At 38.1% G+C, this 27,013-nt stretch overlaps 1 protein-coding gene across 1 annotated transcript; it reads left to right on the forward strand.

Moving 5' to 3' along the window:
- LOC6032532 (serine/threonine-protein kinase/endoribonuclease IRE1) lies at positions 1-20,189 on the forward strand. The gene is made up of 5 exons (XM_038262667.1): positions 1-521; positions 5,832-6,387; positions 12,392-12,617; positions 12,683-13,863; positions 18,872-20,189. The coding sequence occupies exons 1-5, from the start codon at positions 417-419 to the stop codon at positions 20,023-20,025; spliced, it is 3,222 nt and encodes a 1,073-aa protein (XP_038118595.1). The 5' UTR covers positions 1-416; the 3' UTR covers positions 20,026-20,189.
- Positions 20,190-27,013: the final 6,824 nt, after the last annotated feature.

Below are 27,013 nucleotides of genomic sequence, written 5' to 3' on the forward strand. Positions count from 1 at the left end.
ATCACAAAACTCCTCTTCCTTCAGTCAGTTCCAGAAGCTCCACTCGATCGGATGATTATTGCGTTTTCGTGTGCCACCATAAAGTGCTTTTCCACTAGAAATCTCATTGTTTATTCAACGTTTCTGCTAGATAATTCTTCTATTTTTGGTGGGTGTAAATTGCGTGGAAAACTCCGCCGTCGTCGTCGTCGCGTAAACTCCAGTGTAATGACCGCCGAGGGGGGAGTGTGTTTCGGAAGAAGAGTGAAAAATCTGTGCAAGCCAACTTTGGCCACTAGTGAAAGGCACCGATATTACCTAGCAGGTTCCAAGTGAGGACGTCGGAAAAAGTGTTCCTGACATTTTGTCCCCCTTTCTAGAACTGCATGAAGAATCAACTGTAGGAAAAGAGTCGCAAGAAAAACATTTCTCCCGCGATGAGTTGGGGAAGGATTTACGGGCTGCTGCTGCTGTTGGCGGTCCAGTTGGCCGCCGGAACGGAGGATGCCCTTGAGGGTGCTGCGTCACGGCAGCGAAATGAGGTAAAGCGAGAGAGAGAGGGGCTTATTTTACTGCGTTTTAGCCAGAACAGAATTGCTCCGTTGGCAATTGGAGCTCTGGTGTGATAAGGCAACGGAGCGTGAGGGAAGTCCCACAGACCGGCTTGGGAGGAGGAGGTGGAGGAGGAGAAAGGTGCACAGAGGATGATGAAATCGTGGCTCAAGTGCCCACCTCGAATGTGCTGGAAAAAGGGGGCGTTAAGCTGAATTTTTGGCAGTTTTGGGAACTGTTATCTGAGTCATGGCAAGATTGTTGAACGTGTTGGGCTTTTTTTAATCTCTCGATTCTAATCTTTAAACCCGGAAGAGTGCGACGCAACTTAAACTCAAGCGGTTGAATCTATACCAATCAACAAAATAGTTATTGCTTATTATTTAAATAACTTCGCAAAAGTTCTGCTGAATAAGTTTTGCTGACACGTTTCTCCTTCTCTGACTAAGTTTGGCCAAACGCGAAAAATAATATTAAGCACTAAAACAGCTGCTCAAGCACCAACCAAGAGGGCAGGCAAGGGCAGGGCCGGGCGCAAGCATTGTGGTCGAACCAGTTTTCGTGTTTGTTTGTTTGTTCCCATCGAGGAGCTGGTTTGGTTGCCGGCATGCTTTTGCAGAGTTTGAGTTCCGTTTTGCGCATTATGCCGGCAAGGGGATGTTTTGGGTTTTATCGCCGGTGGTTAGATTGCTTTAACTCAACACTTTTCAAAAGCTTAAAATAACATTTACATAAGTAAAATGAGCGACAGTTGTTCATAGGAATAATCTCGTTGAGCTTGAGCAATGGCCATTTCTGGTCATAAATCTAGAAATTTTGGAGAAAGTCACATTTTATTTTACGAAATTGGGCTTTTCTATAATTATATTGAACCAAACTGATACTTATTTAAGAGAACTTGTTCTGCAAACTGTTCTCTACAATATGATTGATCTAAAAATGTTTTAAAATGTAACGGTGTAATATGGCAAACACGGCGTGTTTTCTGGGCAACCTTAAGGAGAAAAAATAGTCATCGCTACTTTCAAATGTGTCTTGTAGGAAATTTTCACAGCATTCCAATGCTTCTAAGAGCGAAATGTTTCATCGAGTAATTTCCGAGATATGTATATTTTAAGTTTTTTGTTTGTTTTAAAATCCTTAATCGTTCATTGGAAACTTTTAAATAACAGGCCAAGAAACTTGTCAAATTATGTGTTTCATGAGTCATTTACTCATCAAAATGTGCATAATAAGACAAGCTGCAACTATGTAGTTGGTTGCAATCCGCTAAACATTTTAAAAAGTTTTAACCGAATTTTTGAAGATATGGGATTTTTTCAGAAATTAAAGCCTTGAGATAAATATATAATACCTTTTAACAAACACTACGATTTTGGGTCGCATCATCATCTTCTATGATGAATCCTGACCAAACACCCTATCCTACTAACAAATTTTCAGGTTTCTGGCGCTTGTGGGGTGTAAGCACAGAGTAAATCAGCTGCCCTAGTAGCAACCTGCGCTAACTAACATTCCCGTCCCTAAAAATCGAGGTCTACAAACTGACATGGCGGGCGCCGTTGGTGGCCAATGACTGTTACCTATTCGCAACTGATCTAGTTTTAGCAATCATGGTGTTTTATCTTTTCGGCGCATTCATACATGCTGTTGATAAGGGAAACACCACTAGATCGTCGAAGCCTATAATCAGTAGTGCTGAAAGGATATTACGGTTCTGTTCAGCAACGGAGGGGCAACCATGGGTGATCTCTCATGCTCATGCTCATGCTCATATGGGATTTTTTCAGAAATTAAAATCATAAAACCGTATTGAAATATGATTTTTACGAGAACAATAATTGTTGCGTACAAATAACACCGGTCTGCTCTGATTCAGCTTGAAATTAGCTGATACAACGGAAATTTTTGCAGGAAATAATATTGAAAGGAAATAATTTTGAATAAATATCATATTTCCTTGACCAAAAATTAACCAGTTGCATGGATACAAAACATGTTTAATACTCGAAATTGAACTGCAAACTGCTGTTGCAAGCTTTAGGAGAAATACTTTTCATGAGTATGAAATGATTGTTTTAGTTTTTTTGTATGAAACGATGTGGAAATTAGAAATATTTTAGAAGTCTTATAAAATTTATAAGACTTCTAAAATATTTGTAATTTTCACATCGTTTCATACAAAAAAACTAAAACAATCATTTCATACTCATGAAAAGTATTTCTTTTGAACTCATCTTAAAAAAAAAGTTTTTTTATATGCATTGATGTTTGTTCAAATAGTTTGGAAAGGGAATCTCTGTTCGATTTTTTTTTGTTTAAATAATATTTAATTTTTGTTTAAACAAAAACAAAAGTTTGTGACGGTGTTTTCAGCATCCTGAAAATTTTCTATAAAAGACGTATTTGAAAGTAGCAATGACAATTTTTTCTTGAAAAGTTTGTTCAAGAAAACACGCCGTGGCAAAGGATTGAAAAAATATGTTGGGGACCATCCATAAATCACGTGGACACTTTAGAGGGGGTATGGCGATTGTCCACGATCCATACAAAAAAGTTTATTTTTGTATGGACAATTGTCCACGAGGGAGGGTTACAGAGTCCCAAAAAAGTGTCCACGTGGTTTATGGATGGTCCCTTGGGAACCTGTTGGATAATAAATAGCTTTTTAATGCTCAAATCAGTATTGGGGGCAATATTTTGCTGAATTATCGTGACAAATTGTACAAAGAAAAAAAATCGGTCGTCTTGGTTCTTCCAGCTTTGATTTTGGGGTAATTACAAAAAAAGCTAGAAATCTGAAAAAAAAATTGAGCGGAAACGTTTTATTGGAGGCCAAATATACGGTGCTTCTGTAAAAATACTATTATATTGTGTTGATTTAAAAAAAATAGTAAAAATAAAAATGTAAAAATGAAGGTTTTCCATACAAATTTAAAACAAGTTTGCGAGTTTGGTAAACTGTCTAACACGAAAAGTGTGAGTTTGTTTGTTCGTCATAGTCTAATACTTGCTTGAGCCACCCTAGTAAAGGAGGTATTAGACTATGACAAACAAACAAACAAATTCGCATTGTTTCGTGACAAAATTTTCAGATTTTTTCCAAAGCCGGGAATTCCCAAAATTGGAAAAAAATCAAATTTGAGTCTGGAAATTCAGATTTAGTAGACATAAATGAACAGTTGAATACAAAGTAATCGATACAAATTTAAAAGCATTGAAATTTGTATTCGGCATATATCAGCATTAACTTGGATATTCAGGAAAATTGTTAAAACTTTAGCTTACAGATCCGTACAATGCCTAGCGCTTTAAATATTTTCTTTTAATGTTATATATTTTTAAAAGACTGAGTAGTATATTTACGTATATTTATGATTATAAATCTGGGGCTAATTATGACATAGACATAGGTGATGAATTAAGACAGCTGGGTCATTCCTTCCCAAGTGACCACGCATCCAACACCGACCTTCACCAAATCTGCTCATATTTGGCATGGGGGTTGTTTTTGCCCCAAAAACAAAGAATCCCAAGTTTGGTGACATTTGGTCCACCCCCGCGCCCTTGGCACCCTCCTCTTTTTTTGTGATTTTTGAAAAAACTCATTTTTGAAATGCATTTTGCTAAGAGAAAAGTGTACAAAAAGTGAACTTTTGGGTATGCATATTTGAAGATTTTTTGACGTAGAATCGAATGGCGTACTCAAAATTTACGTACAGTGTTGCCAGATATGAAAATTTTGCGCTTTAAGTTTTAAAATGCATTTTTAACCCTTTGGACGAGCACTTACGGGAAAACTGACAATTGCATTCGATTGCTGAGAGTTTTTTACATTAAATTCAATCAAAACCTCAGGGTAAAATGAATATTTCTTGAGATATCACATTTTTAAGTTGGAAAGCTCTGTATTGCACAGCAAATGTTTTACTTAACCATAAATTTTCAACAGTAATTGAAATTGAATTGGTCACCCAGCTGTTGAAACCACTTTTTTTTCATAATGTTTTGAATGATTTCAGTTAAAACAGCAACAGAACAAAACAATTAGTATTTCCAAATTAATTTTTCTAAAATCTCCTGTACCTATTCAGACTTTAGAACGGATTTTCCCCAGTTGGCGGTAGTAACTTAAGGGTGCACAGCAACCAAGGAAGTTGTTGTCTTCTTATTCCAAAATTGTTAAACTTACGGACCCAATCCTGCAAGAATCTGATTGTAAAAATAGTCAAACTTTGTTGTAAATAACTACGAAGACAGTAATTTAGGGGATGAATAAAAAAATATTTCGATAATTCCCGTAGTTTTGAAGATACTAAAATGTCTGTAACAGAATTCTGGGTGCAAAAGCTATGGTTGATGTGTACCGTTAAAGATAATTTGTAAAATATGGTTAATATAAAACAAGAAATTCATAACCTATTTAATATTTTACATTGATTGGTATTATTTTATTTGCTGTCGCTTCTCGTTTTTATTAGACATTTTCAAAGTTCAAAGTTTGAAATTTCCAAAAAAGTGTCCACGTGGTTTGTGGATGGCCCCTCTCATGTCTACACAAAAAACGCTGAAAGTTTTTTCATCCAAATCGGAGCAACTCGATACGATAGCTGTTTTTTTTGACTTACCGCCCGATATGTCAGCCAATATATTTCGCAGGGCTGTGACAGCTCGAGCTCGATCATTGTTTGCATCAGGACACTTTGACGAGAATTTCGTAATTTTTGGGTTAAATTATATATTTTTTTCCTGAGCCTTATTGAATTTAAGTGAATTTTGAGTGATTCTAGAATTTAACAGAACTCGATTTGATCTAATCTGTAATTTCTTACATAAAAAAAAATAAAACATAATTTTTCATAAAATCCAATTTCCTCTTAATTAAAAAAAAAAATAAAATAAAATTATTTTTGGGGTAAACCTGTTGTGTTTAGTCAGATATTTTCTACTTTTTATGTAAAGATAAGTGTGCATTAATTTTAGTTTTGTCCCAGATTTTACATTGACACATTTTGATGTGTAAAACAATTAACGACTTCTTGGACACAGGGGGAAAAATCTGGGCATTAGATGGTTATCGTTAAAGCGTGTTTTGAATTAGTGCTCAATACCAACTATTGCATTCAGTTGTGTGTTGTTTGTTTCGTCATGGAACGGGTTCAGCAAACAAACTAATGTTACGTTTATCAACGCAAATTACAACCATCTATTACTTAGAGAGTTTCTAAAAATGCTAAAAATAATTTAAAATGTACATATAATCTGATTCCTCTTTTTTTTCTCCCATCCAACCCTTGCAGGACTGCACCGCCGTTGTCCCGGCCGAGGAAACGCTGCTGGTGTTCTCCACCCTGGGCGGTGGCCTGACCGCGATCGACCCGATGACGGGCGAAACGCGCTGGTCCATCGCGGACGAACCTGCGATCCGCGTTCCGTCGCTGTCGGAGATGAACCCGCACTATCTGCCGGATCCGCGGGATGGCTCCCTGTACACGATCCGCAACCCGGAGGGTGGCCTCAAGAAGCTCCCCTACACGATTCCGCAGCTGGTGGCCAGCGCACCGTGCCGATCCAGCGATGGAATACTGTACTCGGGAAAGAAGAGCGACGACTGGTTCCTGATCGATCCGAAGACGGGCCGGAGGGAGAAGGTGCTCGGATTTGGGGCGCCCCTGGACGGGGACAAGGCGGAATCGATTGGGTGGGCAACGTCGAGGGCGGTCTACCTGGGGCGGACGCAGTACACGGTGATGATGTACGACAGTCAGGCCACCGGGAGGAACTCGAAGCCGTGGAATGTGACGTTCTTTGATTATACGTCGCACACGATGGCACCGGAGTTGACCAAGGATTATGGTGAGTTGAGAAGTGAGAGGGAATTCCCGTCACGCAATTGATAAGATGCGACGCCGCCACGCGTGTTGAATCATACAATTTTTATCAGCACAAACATGTAATCAACGAGTTCGTCTGTGTTTTGGGAAGAAAGTAAAATTAAATAACCGTTTTGAACATTGAAACGTATTATCAACTTTTATTAAGTTTATTGGCTGGGTGGACTTTCCTAACACGATAAGGGTCTTACGATGGCAACTATCGTGCTAAAAGTAGAACAAATCCATGAATGTTTGTTGAAGGTTTGCTAACAACCGTGATACTTGTGCAAACTATTGTTTATAAACCAATGTTATTTATGATTTCAATATCAACTGTTTAAGCAAGTGTCGCGCTCGTGCAACTGTGCTGATGGCTTTGTTTGAATCTAGATAAATTGTAATGATTGAGTCATGCACGATGTAAATTTAACTTTATTGTGGACTGGAACAGAAAATAGCGATATTTCATTTTAATTTCAAAAGCTTTTTCCTTAATACTTTACATTACTTTATTTTTGTATAGCAATCGTGGAGATGTGTTTGAACATTGTCTTATTTCCTTAAAAAGTTCTTCGATAAGTCACAAAATTTTCCCTAAAATATGATGAAGTTTGATGAATCTTATAATTAATGCCGAACTTTTTTTTACGAAATTCTAGAGAAATCCAGGGAAATTTTACATTTAATCAAAATGGTTCTGATTAATATTTTTTTGCTTTTTCGATATGAAACTATTTTTTTCCTGTCATTTTCGTCGCCAAAAAAAACGGGTCTAGAAAGTTTTTTTTCAGCATCCATTTGAGTGCTGAAAAGTTCAACTTGTATCGAAAAGTATTAATTTTCTTTACTGTTTTGGAGTTTCACACCTATATTGACAGAAAATAACATTGAAGTGGGAAAACAAACGTTTCACTGAAAATTCCAATTCAAGAGATGTTTTCCGGAACTGCAAAAAATGTTGTATTCTACAAACTTTCACAAGGTTACAAAAATCCCGGGAACAAGAAATTTTCCACAAATTTCCTGGAAAATCCCGGTAAATTTTGAATTTATCAAAAAACATTGTGATCCTGATTTTGATTAATATTTTGCAACAAAACTGTATAGAGCAAAAACATTAATGGTAAAAATTAATGTGTGGATCAATTAATGGCTTGAACGCTTGTTTAAAATCAAACAACTTTTATAAAATATATAAATTTTTATGCTGGCTTTTAAATCGTACCAAACCAAAAAATGATCTTTAGTATTTATTATTATACAATTTTTTTAATCAATGTGTTTGGACAGTGAGTAAAATCCATGCTCCACAACTATAAACCAACGATTGCTTTTAAATTTTTCTCTGTGACAATTACGAGAGAATAGGTTTAAGATTAATTTTGACAGATAAAGTTGAAAGGAAAAAACAATCATGCAGAAATTATGTTTTTCATGGCAATTAACTTTTTCAAAAAAAAAAAAAAAAAACTCTTACTGATAGCTTATGAATAAATTGATAATCATTGAATATACCTACTCCAACTACTCCTGCTTTGTTGCGAGTTTTTGAAACATTAGCATTCTTTGGGCACCTTAGATATGCAAATACGAATCGTTGCAGCCTAATAAATAACTTAGGTTAAAAGAATTTTCACGGTGCAAAAAGTGGATTAAATTAAACGAAACACGTTTTTCATACTAACCCTCCCTCGCCCTTGGTAGCTCTTTAGCTTTATAATTTTGTATCTTTAAATTGAAATTTCTTTAATAATACTATTAAACAAATTCTTCATGCAAAACCCTCCTTGAAAAATGATATCAATTCAATTTTAATCCAATTTGGTCACGGTAAAAAAACCTTTAAAAATATTGGCCGAATGAAAAAATCAAATTATTCGCTTTAAAGCACTACCTTGGCGTTCTCGATTGCGAGATTCCTAATCGAAACTAAGTGTCCGAAGGCTTGATTGTTGAGGCAATTGCAAACCTCTTTTTACACCTTAGCTTCCATCTACCCCGGGATTGGAACTGATGACCTTTGGATTGTGAGTCAAGAAATCACTTTCTCACTCAATTATCTCACCACTGCACAGAGGGAAAAAAGGGGCCCAAAAAATACCGCAACATGATTTCGCGCAAATCATCGATTGCTATACACCGAAAGCTTCGTTTTTGCATCAGGAACAATAATCCGATGAAAAATTGCACTGCACGGACTGGTGGCCGGAGTACAGGCCACCGGAAGATCCGGATTTTTGGAAAAAGTGTCAGATTATTCCAATTGTGAACTGATAAGCTTTCTTCTACCATGAATAATCATGCAACGCAACCCTAGAATAATAATAAATTCCATAGGACCCATCGGAACCGGTTTCACCGATCTCCGGTGGCCACATCCGGAACCGCATTAGGAAACAGTGTTAACCAGTCATGCGACGTATCAAACTTCTTGATTTTGGATGGGGACATGAGTTAAACACTCCTCTCTTAAAAACATGAAGTTTGATATGTCGCAAGAGTGGTTTCAGGAATTTGCCAAATATGATCTTCGGATGAGGCCACCGGAGAACCTGGGAACCGGTCACCGGAGGCAAACATACATTTTAAGGATACTCTCCATCCAAAATCAAGAAGTTTGATACGTCGCATGACTAGTTTACGCTGTTTCCAAATGCAGTTCCGGATGTGGCCACCGGAGATCAGTGGAACCGGTTCCGATGTGTCCTATGGAATTTAGTATTATTCTAGGGTTGCGTTGCATGATTATTCATGGTAGAAGAAAGCTTATCAGTTCACAATTGGAATAATCTGACACTTTTTCCAAAAATCCGGATCTTCCGGTGGCCTGTACTCCGGCCCAGGCCGGCAAAAAGTTTCCAACCCAGCGTACACATGAAGCAAACCAAAATGTCTGTTCACTGCTAGCATGTGACTGCAAGCCTACTATGTCTATTCAACCACTGCCGCCTGACTTGTGCCGGTCGGCTGCTGGAGAATGAAAGACGTGAAAAAATGAGCTACACTCACTCATTTCGTATCATATGACTGACTCGTAAAATCCTCTTTAAACACTATTTTGACTATTTTCAAACAATTGAATGGTTGTAGACTGTACAAAACACTTAAAACAACCATAACTTATGTTCAAAATTACATTTCCACGCATAAATACGAACTTTTTGAGTAAAAACTTGTTTCTTTATGTGTGTGCGTGCAACGTCGAATGAGCGCTGGTTGACTACTGCCTCGCATTGCAGCTGCTCAATGAGCTAGGGCACTCACGACTGCGCCGGGTTTGTTTATGTCACGGTTTTGCGATTCAGTGAATGGATCTCAAAAATTCGTGTCAGCGTCGCCGATTTTCGAGTCATGACCCTTGACATTTTCAGCAGCCCGTGGGAGTCGCTCAACCTGCATTCCTGTCACACATGAGGTCTGTACAGCTGATTCCACGTAGATTTTTCCCGCCAGTAATGACAGGAAACGCTGACAAACGGAGTATGTGCCAAAATCATAAGTGGTTTTTAACATATGAAGCGAAATCATCGTGAACTGGAACTGCCGGTCGTTAGCCCGGGTAAAGTGGAAACGTTGAGATGATTGTTGTCCTCTGCTCTCATCTCGCAAAAAGCCATACAGAGAACCACGTCCCATTCAACCGGCTCCGTGGCTTAATGGTTACGGCTTCTGTCTCCCAATCAGAAGGTTCAGGGATCAAATCCCGGTCGGTATCTTTGAAACTTGGAATCAGGAATTTGATTATGAATAAAAACTAAAATGAATCAGGTGGGATTCGAACTCACACCTTTGGATTGGTAGTCTGGGTCGCTAAGCAGTCGGCCATCAGAAGGTTTACACTTTAGCAGTAAATTGGTCCGAAGTGTTGAAACATGTTATCTTCTCATATTAAATACGCGCTGATCCCTGATTTGCCTGAAGGGATTGGAAGTCTAAATATAGATCGAGTTTCCTTCAGATGCTTGCTTCTATGTTTAGGCGGGGCCGAACAATGCCCAGCGACCTCGGAATTGGACCGCAAGGAGCTCTGTCATTCTGAAATGGGTCGTTGGAAGCAGCGCGAGGGCTGTCACCACCTAATACCCGGGACTGAGATAAGCTGTATCAGCATTCGGCATATACACAGTCTGATACAAATTATACTTTCCCATAATTTCGCTACCGGTTAGCGGGTATTGGATTGGACCACACACACATACACACACATGACCCTTGACATTTTCAGCACTGCTCCGGCCACCGGTCCGTGCAGTGCAATTTTTCATCGGATTATTGTTCCTGGTGCAAAAACGAAGCTTTTGGTGTATAGCAATCGATGATTTGCGCGAAATCATGTTGCGGTAATATGTTGGGCCCCTTTTTTCCCACTGTGCACTGGCTGAATCGATTTGGACCGTTTTGGTCTCATTTGATTCGAAGTCCCTATTGAAAATTATGAAGTTTAGTTAAATACTTCAAAAGTTACGGTAAAAAAAACATTTTGAAAAATGTCTGAAAGATCGTAAAATGGGTGGTTTTTATAAAAAAAAACCGTCATGCTTCACATTTTTAGAAAGGTATTTGAAAGACCTTTCCAACGAAACCAGATATTTTGATAAAAAAGATAAGCGGATTCATCAAGCGACCTATCATAAGACGTTGACCCTAAAAGATTGAAGATTTGATAACCCTTTCAAAAGTAACATTTTTCCAAATGATATAACAACCATTTTCGTTAAGGGACCATCCACAAACCACGTGGATACTTTTTTGGAAATCTCAACCCCTTCCCCTTGTGGACAATTGTCCATACAAAAAAAAAAAACTTTTTTGTTAGGAGCGTGGACAATCGCCATACCGCCATAGGTGTGAAGTTTCGTAGATTTTAAGTTAAAGTTTAGATTTTCAATTCATGTTAGCTAGCAAAGGAATATTTGGACTTAAATAAATAATTGAATAAATTATACTGATGAATAAACACACAACTGTACATTTCTCGGATTAGTTTTCAAAAAGACGTAAGAGCCATTGGTAAACAAAGCCCTTTTTGCATCGGTGTTCGACCTACTTACGAAAAACCAATTTCAAAAATGCATGAGATTGTTCATCTACACGTGCTTCAATCGCCCTAAACAAATGAAATGTTGTTTTAATTTGAAGAAAAAGGAAAATTTGTGCCGGAGGTCACGGTGGCTCTTACGGCTTTTTGAAAACTCACGCGAGATTTATTCAGTATTTAAATTTGCTTTTATCTTGTTTAGTTTATGTTTGTTTTTGGTAGTATTTGGTCTATTCCACCACCTCCTATCATTAAATTTTGCATGTCTAATTTTTTCATGTTTTTAAAGTAACTTTTTAAATTTTTTGCTTACTTTTCAAATTTTTTGCTATATAATGGCACCATTATCATTTTAACTGTACAAAAAATGCGTAGACGCATTGTCTGGGACACTACAAAAATTACTGCATACTTCTTTTCACATCAAATATAAAAATGTTAGTAAAAAACACAGCCAAAGTTGACCCCTAAAAAAATTACATAAAGCAAGTCAAACTTCCAACCTTGATATTTTCTAAAATTTGAAGAGTTCTTGTTCCCAATGCTTTTTAAAGATCAAAAAAATTTATTAAAAATTGATTTTTGAGATCGAAGCCCGTCTAGAGGCGGGGTTGGGTTGTAGAGGGTTAAAGACACAGTTTGATATTGTTTCTTTAGCAAATCTAAATATTATAAACTGGAACCTACCAAGACGATAACAATGTTTAGCAGTTTTCTTCACATCGTTCAATTGATTCTCACAATGTCCTTCCAAGAAAGTTCTCCAAGAAACACCCATTTCTTCCGTTCAATTGTCGCCCCAACTGCTTGCTTTCCCACAATTATCGCCGTATCGATTTCCGTTTCCAACCTACTAGGCACTACTTTTACAACAAATCAATCCCACCTGTTTTGTGTATCATCGATCCAAGTCAATTAATAACCCACACCATTTTTCACTTTCCAGAATTCCTCCACCTGACCAGCAGCTCGTCCGGCCTGACGGCGACGTTCGAGCAGAAAAAGGGCATCCCGCTGTGGCAAAAGGACGTCGCGAGTCCGGTCGTGGCGGTGTTCCTGCTCGGGTCCGAGGGCCTGCTGAGCGTCCCCTTCCAGACGGTGTCGGACGAGGTGCTGCAGGAGATCAACGAACGGGCCCAGGACGGGAACAACTTTGACAACTTGAAGCTGTTGTGAGTTGAACTTTGAAGGGGTTGATGTTTTTTGAAGAATCTAATTTGAATCTCTATCGTTACAGTCCAACAGTCTACGTGGGGGAAAGCTCCAACAACATTTATGCGATTCCATCGCTGGTGGACAAAAATACGGCGACCTTACCGTCGGAACCGACGGTGAATCTTCTAGGGGGTCCCAACCGACGTGACGACCCGGAGTTGCAGCCCGGTCACGAGTTGATCGCCGCCGAATCCGCGCGAGTTCAAAATGACAACATCATCATCCTCGGCCACTACCAACCACCCAAAACGGACGAGAGCCTCAAGTTGGACATTTCGCCGGGATCTCCCGGGAGGTTCTACAAGGACGGTGGACTATCAACACTGCGGTTGGAGTTGAACGGCGGTCTTCAGAAGGATGGAAAGACCACCAAAACGATTGGCGTTCAAACGGACCAGCTGAATGGAACATCGTCCTCTACAACGGCACTCAAAGAGGACGTCAGCTTGCGGACGCTCTTCACCAAGCTGTACATGGACGTGAAGCTGTGGCTAGACGCGCAACCAAACAAACTCCCCACGATGATGTTCGTGGCGCTATTCGGAGTGGTCGTCTTCGGCTTTTGGTACTTCCACATGCAGATGAAGGCCCTCCAAGAGCAAAGCCAGAACGGATCGCAAACCAACTCGAACCGCAGCACCGGAAGCAACTGCGTCGAGGCCATCGACTTTGGCGACGGAGAAATTCGCGTTGGCAAGATTCACTTCAACACCAGTCACGTCCTGGGAAAAGGTTGCGAAGGCACCTTCGTATTCCGAGGAACCTTCGAGAAGCGTGACGTGGCCGTCAAGCGAATCCTCCCCGGTTGCTTCACCCTAGCCGATCGGGAAGTCACCCTCCTCCGTGAAAGCGACAAGCATTCCCACGAAAATGTGGTCCGCTATTTCTGCACCGAACAAGATCGTCAATTCTGGTACATCGCTGTAGAGTTGTGCGCCGCCACCCTCCAAGACTACGTTGATCCAAAATACGCCGACACGTTCCAGAAGCAAATCTCCGTCCAGGAAATCCTCTACCAGGCGACCTCCGGGCTGATGCATCTGCACTCGATCGATATCGTGCATCGGGATATCAAGCCGCAGAATATACTGCTCTCGTTGCCGGACAACAAGAAACGCGTGCGGGCGATGATTTCGGACTTTGGGCTGTGCAAGAAGCTGAATTATGGGAAGGCGAGCTTTTCGAGGCGGTCCGGAGTGACGGGTGAGTTGTGCCTAGCTAGGCAAACGTTGGATAAAAATTAGGGGCACAGTTTTCGAGTTATTGCCGAATGATAGTTGCCGAATGTTGTCTGCCTTTGTGGATCAATCGGACCGCGCACTGGACTCACAATCCAGAGGTCGCCGGTTCGAATCCCGAGGCGGACGCAAAAAAATTCTAAGTGTAAAATATAGGTATTCGGTGCCCTCTCCCCGTGCCCATACCTTCACACTTAGGAGACCCGGGAGGCGGAGTCTTGTCGCAAAAAGAACGATACACGCCTGTGGATCCGTTGACGAAACCGCAAGGTTTAAGAGGGCCACATTATAAGGTGTTACGTCGATTCCGTTTCCGATAGTTGCAGGGTGGCCACTCAAGTCAGCATAAAAAACGAGGATTTGTGATACTTGTTTGCATACTTGTTTAAACATATTTTATAACGTTTGAATTATTTTGTAATATTTTGTACTATGTGCAAATCAATTGGATTTAATTTTATTTGAGTACTTAAAACAAAACAAAATATTTAAACTAACTTTAAATTTAAGGTATGTTTCAATATTTTAATCTATTTATGAATGAAAAGTCTATTTGAGCAATTCTCTACGAAATCGGTCTTTATTCATTAATTTTATTTTTTGTATTTTTTATCCGGATGAAACTTGTTTGATATCTTTGGTATGCCCAAAGAAGCCATTTTGCATCATTAGTTTGTCCATATACTCTCCCATACAAATTTGGCAGCTGTCCATACAAACATGATTTATGAAAATTCGAAAATCTGTATCTTTTGAAGGAATTTTTTGATCGATTTGGTGTCTTCGGCAAAGTTGTAAATATGGATAAGGACTAAACTGAAAAAATATGATACAAGGTAAAAAAAAATTGGTGATTATCACTAAAACTCGATTTGCAAAAAAACACTATTTGTATTTTTTTTATTTTCTGTTATGGTTTAGGGGACTTCAAATGCCTAATGTAAAATCGAATTTGCAATCCAATAGTACTTTAGTGAAATTTTGTTAAAGCCATTTTTAGGTAACTTTTTTGAAAATAGTCGCATTCTTTATTTTATTAATTAGTGCCCATGTTTGCCCACAATCAATATTACGCCCTTTTGTAATATTTGTCTTGATTCAATTTTTTTAATTATTTTTTTCGAAGAGATCAGAAAATTTGTTCAAATGTTCCATATTTTAACATTGAAATAGGACCATTAGCTGCTGAGATATCGACAATAGAAAATGGTGATATCAATTTTCCTGTTTTTAAATCTTTGCATGGCAATATCTCAGCAACTAAAGGTCGTATCAACAAAGTTCAAGAAATCAAAATATAAAGAATTTTCTCAGCTTTTCAAAAATATTGTTTTCAAGAGTCGGAAAACATGTGCACTAATTTAAAAAAAAATGAATGACTGCGACTATTTTCAAAAAAGTTACCTGAAAATGGCTATAACTTGAAAACGGTGCACTTTAACAAATGCAAATTAGATTTTACATCAAAAAGTGAAGTTAAAAAAATTTTGCGACCAATCTTTCGACTTGAAAAAAAAATCAGTATTGATTCAAAAATTCATAACTCGGTCAAAGATTTTTTGCACAGTCTGAAAATTTCTGAAAAGTTGGCCTTTGATTTGATGTCCCCTAAAACATAACATATCAGAAAATAAAAAAAATTAAAAATAGTGTTTTTTGCAAATCATGTTTTAGTGACAAAAAGTGATATTAAAAATCACCAATTTTTTTACCGTGTATCATTTTTTTTCAGTCTAGTCCTAATCCATATCTACAACTTTGCCGAAGACAACAAATCGACCAAAAAATTCCTTCTAAAGATACAGATTTTTGAACTTTCATATGTATATATTTTTTGTATGGATAGCTGCCAAATTTGTATGGACAATTATATGGACAAACTAATGATGCAAAATGGCTTCTTTGGGTATACTCAGGGCACCAAAAAAAATAACGTGACTTAATCCACCCTTAGGTGGTTGGTGCCTTCTTCACATTTAGAGCTCTAATGCTATCCAAAATAGATACAAAAGGGCGGATCTTTCAGTGAGACCAAAACGATCCAAATCGGTTCAGCCAGTGCCGAGATAATCCAGTGCAATTTTTTTTATCAACATCCCAGCACACACACATACATTTGCTCAAAATTTGATTCTGAGTCGATATGTATACATGAAAGTGGGTCTAAGAGATCAAATTAAAAATTTCGTTTGTCGAGTGATTTTATAGCCTTTCGTCAATAAGGTGAGGAAGGCAAAACGAATGACCGAAATCTCAGAGAATCGCTTCAAATTTGGAAACGGTTGTACACATTTCGTTGCTCTGAATCTGGTCTACCACCACTCAAATCGTCGCTAACATTTCAATAAGCGCTATGTCTCACGCAAAGCCTATGTTTATGACGCTTTTTGAAATGTTAGCGACGAAATATCAAATTATTAGGCTGCAAAATTGCTAAAACAGCTATCCCAATTCGCCCCAGATGACGGTGCATATAAATGTGTAAAAACTGATAACAATAATAAACAAAGTTTTACTACACAAAATATGATGAAATAGTGGACTCTCTGGCTGTCGATCTTCTCGATATCAATATTGCTCCAGCTGTCAATAAAATTTTCAGTCCCTTCAAGAAGATTGCTTTGATTTTCCGTTCTATAATATGATAACTCCCTCTCTCGACGGTCCCTTCAATATCGACAACGAGAGAGTCCACTGTACTTTGAAAATTTACCATTTATTTATCAAACAACTTATTGTATTTTTTTTTTTTTAAATTATTGGTCAAAATTATGAATTCATCTTCTCTATATATATAAAAAATTTCGATGGTTTTGTTCGAACGCGAATCAGTTCAATACGGAGCGTCGGATCGAGGTGCTCTTTGTTGCATTAGGTTCGTGTAAGCCCAAGGAAGGTTTATATGCTAAAAAATTGCCACTTAAGCCACTCTGGGACCGATTCCGGAGCATCTACAGATTGTATGGGAAAATTTACGTTAACTCAAATTTTGATCACAGGAGGCTGAATAAGCAAACAAGCTATATGTCAAGACGAAGTTTGTCGGGTTAGGCTTGTTTAAAATAAAATAATAGTTACATTACAATCTTAGGTTTAAAATGTTTATTCTTTAATTGGTAGCAAATAAACGTTTTTTTCATGCGTTGTTCCACTTGCCCCAAAGGATTGCTCGTCTTGTCCCACAGAACTGTAGAAAGTTTGTAGAAAGTGATGAAAAACATTTTTTTTTTCAAAAAATTACGAATGCACGAAAGTGTGAAGTTTCTGTAACAATAAAAAAAATCATTTTTGTTTAGCATACATGTCAAGACCTAAAATAATATTGTAAAATAATCCGTCTAAATTTCTACGTTTTTGCCTTCCTCACTTTACTGAGGAAAGGCTATAAAATCACTCGAAAAACGAACTTCTTAATTTGACCTCCTAGACCCACCTTCACGTATACATATCGACTCAGAATCAAATTCTGAGCAAATGTCTGTGTGTGTGTGTGTGTGTGTGTGTGTGTGTGTGTGTGTGTGTGTGTGTGTGTGTGTGTGTGTGTGTGTGTGTGTGTGTGTGTGTAGGGATGTGGGTCTGTGCACCAAAAAATATGCACTCGATTATCTCGGCGCTGGCTGAACCGATTTGGACCGTTTTGGTCTCATTCGATACGTCTTGGGGTCCCATAAGTCGCTATTGAAAATTATAAAGTTTAGTTAAGTACTTCAAAAGTTATGCTAAAAAACGATTTTGACAAAAGTCCGGAAGATTGTAAAAAGGGTGGTTTTTGTAAGAAAACCCGCCATGCTATACATTTTTAGAAAGGTAATAAAGAGACCTTTCCAACGCGTCAAAAACATCTAAGATCTGACAACCCTATCAAAAGTTATAAGCACTTAAGTGTTATTTATGCACTTTTTGGACGCCGGATCTCAGATATTTTGATAAAAACGTTGTCCGGATCTCTCAGGCAACCTATCGTTGGATAGGTAATCAAAAGACCTTTCCAACGCGTTCAAGACATTGAAGATCTGACAACCCTATCAAAAGTTATAAGCACATAAGAGCCCTGAATTATGATGATCTTACTACCCAATCTGATGGTATGAATCAAGTTGATAGAACACTGAAAGGTCCGTCCTTTTGTATCTATTTTGGATAGCATTACTCTCTAAATGTGAGGAAGGCACCAACCACCTAAGGGTGGATTAAGTAACGTTTTTATGGGTGTTTTCTAACCTTTCGCAGCTTATTGCCCTACGTTCGCCTATCTGTAATTTGAGGTTCTGGAAAAGCCGGGAACTCGAAAATGGGAATTGAGTGGCCACTAAGGTGACAAGAAAAATTGAAAATTTTGGAAAATCTTAAACGATACCCCTGGCTTGATTCTTTAGGTAAAAATGAGTAATTGTATCAATTTTTTAGCCAAATCGGTGAAGGTTTAAGGGTCGCTTCGTTGAAGTTTTATGAATAAAATCACAAAATTGGGGAAAAGCGAAACTTTAAAAATTCCACCAAGAGGTGTCGTTAAATGTATCGGATTGTCAAGTGTGAGATTCTTATGTTAAAATTTATGACAAACAACTTTGTCGCAGATTTAAAGAAGACGTTTTTGTATAAAAAGATTTTTTTACACACTTTAACGATCTGTATTAGCCTTAACCGATTTGGCTTAAAATTGGCACAGTTACTTATTTTTGTCGATGGAATCGAGCCAGAAGGTATCCCTGGTGTCGATTTTTTAATTGTAACCCTAGTGGCCACTCTGTAGTTGGGCAACCCCAAAAAAAATGCGGTGAACCCTGATCAAGGTCGAGATAAAATTTGGGCTAGTGGCCTCATTTTTCGATACTCTTTCGGACATTCTCATATAATTTTAAATCTGAGCAACTCATTTTTTTTGCTAAACTAGCAGCATGTGAATCTTAGCGATGTAGAATTAAAATTTCAACTAACTTTAAAAACCTCTCTCTCCCCCTCTTCCCCCTCAGGCACCGACGGCTGGATCGCCCCGGAGATGCAGCGCGGTCACCGCACCACCACCTCAGTAGATATCTTCTCGCTAGGTTGCGTATTTTACTACGTGATGACCCGCGGTCAGCACCCATTCGGCGACAACCTGAAACGCCAAGCCAACATCCTGTCGGGGGAGTTTGACTTGCGTGGTTTGCACAAGGATAAGAAGGTGACGCACGTATCCGTGCTGGCGGAGGAGTTGATCGGGGCGATGATTGCGAACGATCAGTCGAAGCGACCGCCGGCGGCTGCGGTTAGGAATCATCCACTGTTTTGGGATAATGAGACGATTCTGGGGTTCTTGCAGAACGTTAGCGATCGGGTGGAGAAGAGCGATATTATGCAGCAGCCGTTGAGGGCGTTGGAGCGGAACGCGAGGTTGGTGGTGCGGGAGGATTGGAGTTTGCACTTGGACCAGGAAATTACGGCGGATTTGCGGAAGTACCGCGGCTATCAGGGCTTTAGCGTGCGGGATTTGATGCGGGCGTTGAGGAACAAGAAGCATCATTATCATGAGTTGACGAGTGACGTTCAGCAGGCGCTGGGGACGATTCCGGACGGGTTTACGTGCTACTGGACTGGGAGGTTCCCGCACCTGCTGTCGCACGCGTTTCACGCGCTCGTCGACTGCTCGCAGGAGTCGATCTTTACGCGGTACTACAACGACTGCGTTGGCTATCGGTTCCCGCGGCCGGCGTACTTTGACGAGGAGGCAAACGACAATCACGAGCTGATTAGGTACTACGAGGGTGCGCAGAAGGCGAAGGCCACCCAAAGTCCGAAAAGGAAGCCGGGGACGGGGACGACTGCGTCGTCAGCGGAAGATTCTCCGCTCAAGAACAATCGAAGAGGGGCGTACAACTTTGGCAAGTACGCCAACACGGGTTTCATCACGAGGGAGCAGATGATGGGAGGGTCGGCGGTCAATCCGGCTGCTGTTACGGCGGGAGGTGAAGGTGAAGAAGAGGGGGTTGAAGGTGGCGCCGAGAAGGATGACTTTGTTACCGTTGTTAATCATAATCACAATAATCGTAAAAGGTTCAACAATAATAACAATCACGGCGTGAGGCGGAGAGAGAACGTGAAAGTTACGTGGAATTTGAATCCGCAGCAAACAGCTAGTGAATAGAAAAAAAATCTAGGTTAAAAGTTAAATTATATATTTTGTGTTTAGGTAAAAAATTCATTCCTTTGTTGCAATAAGTCTAATCAACTCTACTTATCAGTCACAAATTGTGTAAATTTTTTGTATATTTTCAAAAAATATCTTCTTCAGTCTGTTTACAGTTTATAGAGAAAAGCATCCATCAAATCTTAAAGATTAGTTTCGCCAAATAACGTGCTCAACCTGCAGTGAGAAACCGTCGAAAATCTGTAGAATCAACTTCACCCCAAATTCTGCCAACCCCGATTTCTGATTGTGTAATTAAGTAAATGGAATTGTGTAGTGTGTAATCAAGAGGGTAATTTTGCAGAGTGATTTGATTGATCTCTCCCTCACTCAAAATCAAAAACGATACACAAAACACAACTGAAGTTTGATGTTTATCGGCACGGAAGCACACAACTTAGAACAAACAAAAAAAAATGATCAAGCGCGTTTATTTTGGAGAAAACGAAAAAAAAAAATGTCTGTGATACTTTTTGCTACTTGATTTCAAAACTTGTGAGCCTTTTGACGAGAGTGTCGTACTGTGTAGATAAGTTAACGGAGGAAAAAAAAGGAACAAGATTGGGCATCGCGAAGTTTTTGTGTTCCTGAAAAAGGAATGGAACTTGTTTAAGGTTAGGTTTAAGAAAAATGTGTAATTTTAAGGTTTTTACTACTAAACGACATAACTTTGTGTTGAAATTGTGAATAAACTATAATTTTTATCAGAAAATGAGGTTGTTTTGTTTGAATTTTGATGACTGCAAAGAAAGTATTGATGGATTTAGGAATGAAAGACGCATTGTCAAAATCAAATAGAAACTTTCTTATCTCCTTCTTCCACCAAAGCATTTCCAAAGACCAGTTTTGAGTTGGTGCTTGAAAATCATGAATTTCTTATACCCATATTGTTAGGTTCATAACGGAAAAATTGCGTTATACAAGCAAAATACTCAATTTTTGAAAACTGCGTAGTTTATGGACCACCCAGTTTTCCTAAACATCAACCAAATTGCTTCAAACTTTCACCAAACATTTGCAAACATGTATACAACAAGGAATATATACCTGGAATTTCGATATTCATCGTTTAAAAATTCTAAAAAATCAAAACATTACAAATTATTGACAGGGTGGCATGTTTTATTCTCGAAAACATTTTTATTGTATCTATTAACAACTTTAAAGGAGAATTATAAATCTTGTTTCTCCGTGTACCTCCTTTTTGCCTTCCTCACCTTACTGAGGAAAGGCTATGAAATCACTCGAAAAATGAACTTATTAATTTGACCTCGTAGACCCACCTTCACGTATACATATCGACTCAGAATCATGTTCTGAGCAAATGTCTGTGTCCAAAATTCTAGAAGATTGTCGTTTTTGAAACAAGAAAAAAAAGTTTAATCTAGTTTTTATTTAAAATTAATTACTTTAGTCATTAAAGTATTATTTATGTGTGTATAAGAATTATGGCAGTTTAAACTTATTTGGTAGTTATTCGATTTAGGGTAACTTATTTTTAGACCATTTTAAATGTAAAACAATAGGAGCCCTATGCAACATCTGTTGCGACGAACGCGTCCCTCGTACGCCCCCTGTATCACGTCAGTGTCATTGTTTGTTATTGTTTACGTGGTGCCCGTGCTGTCGCTTGGCAATCAGTCAAAAGTTGAAAACTTCTTGAGCAAGCGGGAGCACGGGCGCAGCTCGGACATCGTGGGATTCGTCCGGCTGTGAAAAAACACCGAAGATGTAAGTTTATTGTTATTTGTGAATGTATCGTTAATTAATAAACGATTTTAGTTTTATAGCGAGTGGAAAAAAGGTGTTTTATTTTGACCACTCCGCTCAAAGAACCGGTGCCCGGTTCGACCTCCCCCCGCTTCTCAACAACATCAATGTTGAAAACATTTGCAGCGAAATCGAGAAAAATGTTGACGATTTTGGAAACATTTCCATGTTGTCGTATTCAACAACACAGTGCTACCGGATTTGCTTACAAGATTTCTATCCGTGCAGGTATGCGTAAAGAAAGGGACATTACGATAATATTATCATAAGTAGTTACTATTTTTTTCGAAGCACTTTTTCGACTCCAATACCCTAACATCATTCTTTTCTAGATACTGGATAAATTTAAAATGCTAATCGTGATTTTGTTATTTATGTTTCGAAGAAGAGCAAAAATAAAAAACGATTTATTCAAAACGTTAAATTTCACCCGCGTTGAAAACCATTTAAACAAAGGCAAACCCTGTCACGATGACATATCCTTCAGAAAAACTTAACGAAGCAATTAGCCTCTGTTGATTGCTGTGCTTTTCCCAACTAAACATCCTGCGAGGAAAAATCGCCGTCACCGTCGCGGTAGCACAAGCGGGGGTGGCGTCGTCGCATCAGTGCCAGACACAACACACTCACCATCCAAGCTGGATTTTCCGGATTTTCCTGGAAGTCATGCTTCCATCCACGCACGCACACCTCTAGACGAACTTTTATTTTTTCGAATGCGCCTGGATGTATACATTTGCTTGGTGGTGCGATATCGTGCGCGTACGATGCTGCTGGACACGTGTTTGCCATCAGCGCGAAAAAGTCACGGTTTCGCGTTTCGTTATAAATTATCAAACTAATTGAAAGATTGTATGATAAAATTAAAGTTTTTCTTGAATTAATTGCCAAAATTAATCCATTTACTATTTTTAAACCAAGAAAGAGGCTCTTGGCGTTTTACAGCATTTTATTGAAAGACAACTTGTCTGGATCTTTTGTTTTGAGTGAGATGCCTACAAAATGTTTCGATAACAACAGTTTTGAAGAATTGACTAAGAAATGTTGTAAAATTGAAAAACAACTCAATCGATCATGATCATCTCCAGGCCTATATATAACTTAATTATAACTTAACCTTTACGTACCGTTTTTGACAAGGTTTTTGCTCGCCTAATTGGCCGAAATTTGAACATGATCTTATTGCTTTTCTTAGTGAACTACTGAGGACGTGTCACAAGATAGCACACACGCAACCTTCGTAAAATTTTCTAGATTGCCCCTATGAAAATGGTGGCTTCTGAGTATCTCACGGCGAATATATGACAAAAAGTCGAAAGACATGAGGTCAACATTGGATAAATGTCTCTATCACTATCTTCAAATTTTGGACACAAGCAGTTTATGGTGTAAACTTTAGAATTGTTAATTGTTTGAAATTGAATTTGAACTTTTATCGGTCCATAAAAGAATTCTTGTCTCCGTTTCCACGGCTACAATATACAAATTGTGGGTTTAGCCATAGACTAAATATATATAGATACGCCACTCCGCTGTTGGGGCTGGTGACACTACCGCCACGCCAAAATAACACCTGGTGGCAATTCACAGGTACTAACCTACCCTTTGGGAACGTTTGAAAGAAAAATCCTCCCCAGTTTTAGTTCAATGCTCAGCGGGTATATCCAAGCAACTCTCGACTAGCAACTGCTGTTTCCAAGAAATGTCAAAACAAAGACGTACCGTGCATTTTGCGTTCTCTTTTAGTTTAGCATCCTTCGTGAATGATTTAAAAATTTGCTAGTTGCGCCGTTTTTGCCGCATCGAGCAGCTGGCCTAGTTCCATCGAAAGTTTGTGGTGCAGATTATGTCGGTGTTAGAATGTTCCGGTCAATAGAACGGAAGTTTTGTGCTCTTCAAAAAGGAAGGTGAGAAAAAAAAGTTAAAACAAACATAATCCTTCATCAAAAAGCTTGTTTTAAATTTCTCAGCTTCGCCGGAAAACACGATGATGGTGAAAGCGGTGCGACTTTGAACCAGAAGCTAAAGCTATATAATGAAGCAGAAGTCTGGATGGCAATCGATGCTGTCATACTTCCGGACAAATTTAAGACTGCGACCGGAAACGTCCATCTTTTGCCTCTGATCTCGTAAAATTACGCATCTTGACATCATGCACCGAACCGATAGTAAAGCGGCCCGATGTTCCTGCACTGCTGCGCAATAAGTTTTAATTTTTATTTTGCAATTTAAAACTCTTGGGAATAAAACATCTTATTTTTTATAAATCTTGTTTTTTTCACGGTACATATCTTGAACGGGGGAACGGGGCTGGTCTGTTACAGGCAGAGGGGGTGGTAACCGCTGAAGTGGCCTTTTCAACCATGCAATCGCCATTTTCACTGTTAACTTCCGGTCGTTCATATCGAATAACAAGATTTAAACGATCCGAATCCCATCGATCGGCGCAACCAGTTGCTGCTCACCGACTATGGTTCTACATTTGCTGACGGTACTGCGTTTGTTTTCAAGCTGAAAAGATAAAAAATAACAAAGTTGTTCAAATTAAAACTGAAATCGGTTCTGCTGTTGTTCTTACCATTTGTGGACCATCGGTTCTCGGCAGTGTCGAAATTTTCGCTTCTCGAAATCTCACAAACAACAGCCACCACCACCGTGGTTATCATGGAAACAGTTTAACGAACCAACAAGCAAAACAAAATAAGTGACACTTGTTGATGCCATGAAACTTTTGGTTGAAAAGTTCAAGAGTGCTACGATTTTGTTTGGCAATTTAGTACCTGTAATTTGACTGTGGTGGCGCGCAGAGCGCTAAAGGGGTGTCGCCAACTGGGTATATGGAGCAATTTCCAAGTGGGACATCTACTTGATTAATAATCTATGGTTTAGCGAGCGGTTTCCAGTGATGGAAGGTACAAATTATTGAAAACAGACGTGACGTGAAATGCGCAGGAATAAATAACATTGAGTTAAGTTATAAAATATCTGGAGCAACATTTGAAAAGGGCCCATAAGCATCTTGACAGCTAGAACTATTTTGCAAATTCCAAAACAACAGGTAACTATTTAACAAAACTCGCTACGTTAGATGGTAGCTGAGAAGGCCAGCTATTGTTTAACACATCGAGTTTTGTGAAAAAGTTACCTGTTGGCACGAAATTTGCAAAATAGTTCTAGATGTCAACATGCTTATCCGACCTTTTCTCGTGTTGTTGTAGCAAACAAACCTTATAAAAATAATTAAAATACACTTAATGTTTGAAGGATAAAGAAGTCACAAAAATATGCTAACGAAACAAAATATATTATTTCCATAGAAAAGTTTTTCTTTTAATGCGTTTTAGTTCTGATTTTACCTTACAACATTTTTATAGAATTTTTTATGTTTGAAAGAATAGAAACTTTTCAGAAATAAAAATAAACTGATCTTTAAAAGAACTTAAAAAATGTGCATTTTTTAAGAATATCATGCTAAAAATATTTATAGTACAATGTAAAACCCTTTTAAACATGTTTGAATTAAAATAATGCCATACAAATATTTATAGAATTGTTGTGTTACTTTTTTTGTACATTAGAAATAATACAAAATCAATGACATTTTTGGCAGGTGTCCTGCCAGAATGATAATTATTAAAAATATGCTTGCCCAAGTTCTTCAACTCAGAGAAATTTTTTTCAATAAGGCTATTGCAAATTGTTTTCCACAATAATGAATAAATTATTTTGAAATTATATATATCTATAACGTCATGATTCGAAATCCGGACACTTAGTAGCATATCATTTTCGTTATAGCTGACAAAAAATCATGAAATAAGTTGGAAATGAAGAAATATCATCCGGGTGTAGTATTAACAGTCAGTTTTGAGAGAATGCATGCAAAATATGTCTTTTCTAACAATTTTTCATCAGAATTTGAAAATTGAAATGACGTGTTGTGCTTCGAATCCCGGACACTGATAAAAGCTGATTCGAAATCCGGACACTTTTGCTTCGAATTCCGGATACTCGTTTTTGCTAATGAATCGCACAAATTTGATCTGAAATGTTAGTGAATGGCATTCTTTAGGTCTCAAATAAGCTGTTAACATCAAAACAATTAAAATTTTTTATAAAAATTGGCTAGAATTTAAGGAAATCAAAACCATAAATTTCTGCTTTGCCTTCCCGGTGCTTCGGACGCCTATGAAATATTTCACGTGAAATGTTTCGCATTTTTGGTAATCTTATAATTTTATTTTATTTAATTTTTTTGACATTGATTACAGCGTTCAAACAAACTTTAAATGAAAGTTGATGTTAGAATTCATCAAATAACCCATTTTTGACAATCATAATGCGAACATATATCCAAATTATTGATAAAACAATATGAGGTGTCCGGGTTTCGAAGCGTCCGGGAATTCGAATCATGGCGTTATTTGTTATTTGTTAAATTTCTCTGTTAAATCTAAATTGTTATTTGTTAAATAGGAACTTTCCCTTCATTTTCTAACTTTCGATTTTTATAAGAAATGAAGTGTTAGGAACAAAATACACTTAAAGAAGAGCAGTTCTCTACGGAATCGGTCTTTTTTCTTTAATTTTTGTATTTTTTTAATCTGGCTGAAACTTTTTTGGTGTCTTCGGTATGGCCAAAGAAGCCATTTTGCATCATTAGTTTGTCCATATAATTTTCCATACAAATTTGGCAGCTGTCCATACAAAAATTATGTATGAAAACTCAAAAATCTGTATCTTTTGAAGGAATTTTTTGATCGATTTGGTGTCTTCGGCCAAGTTGTAGGTATGGATATGGACTACACTGAAAAAAAATTATACACGGTAAAACATTTTTTTTCGTGATTTTTTATTTTACTTTTTGTCACTAAAACTTGATTTGCAAAAAACACTATTTTTAATTTAATTTTTAATTTTTTGATATGTTTCAGAGGACATACAATGCCAACTTTTCAGAAATTTCCAGAATGGGCAAAAAATCTTTGACCGAGTTATGATTTTTTGAATCAATACAGATTTTTTCAAAAATCAAAATATTGGTCGCAAAAATGTTTCAACTTCATTTTTCGATGTAAAATTGATCTGTAAGTACTTTAGTGAATGATAAACTGCACGTTTTCAAGTTATAACCATTTTTATGTAACCAAAATAGTCGCAGTTTTCATTTTTAAAT

This window comes from Culex quinquefasciatus, chromosome 3 (assembly GCF_015732765.1).
Source record: "Culex quinquefasciatus strain JHB chromosome 3, VPISU_Cqui_1.0_pri_paternal, whole genome shotgun sequence".
NCBI lineage: Eukaryota > Metazoa > Arthropoda > Insecta > Diptera > Culicidae > Culex > Culex quinquefasciatus.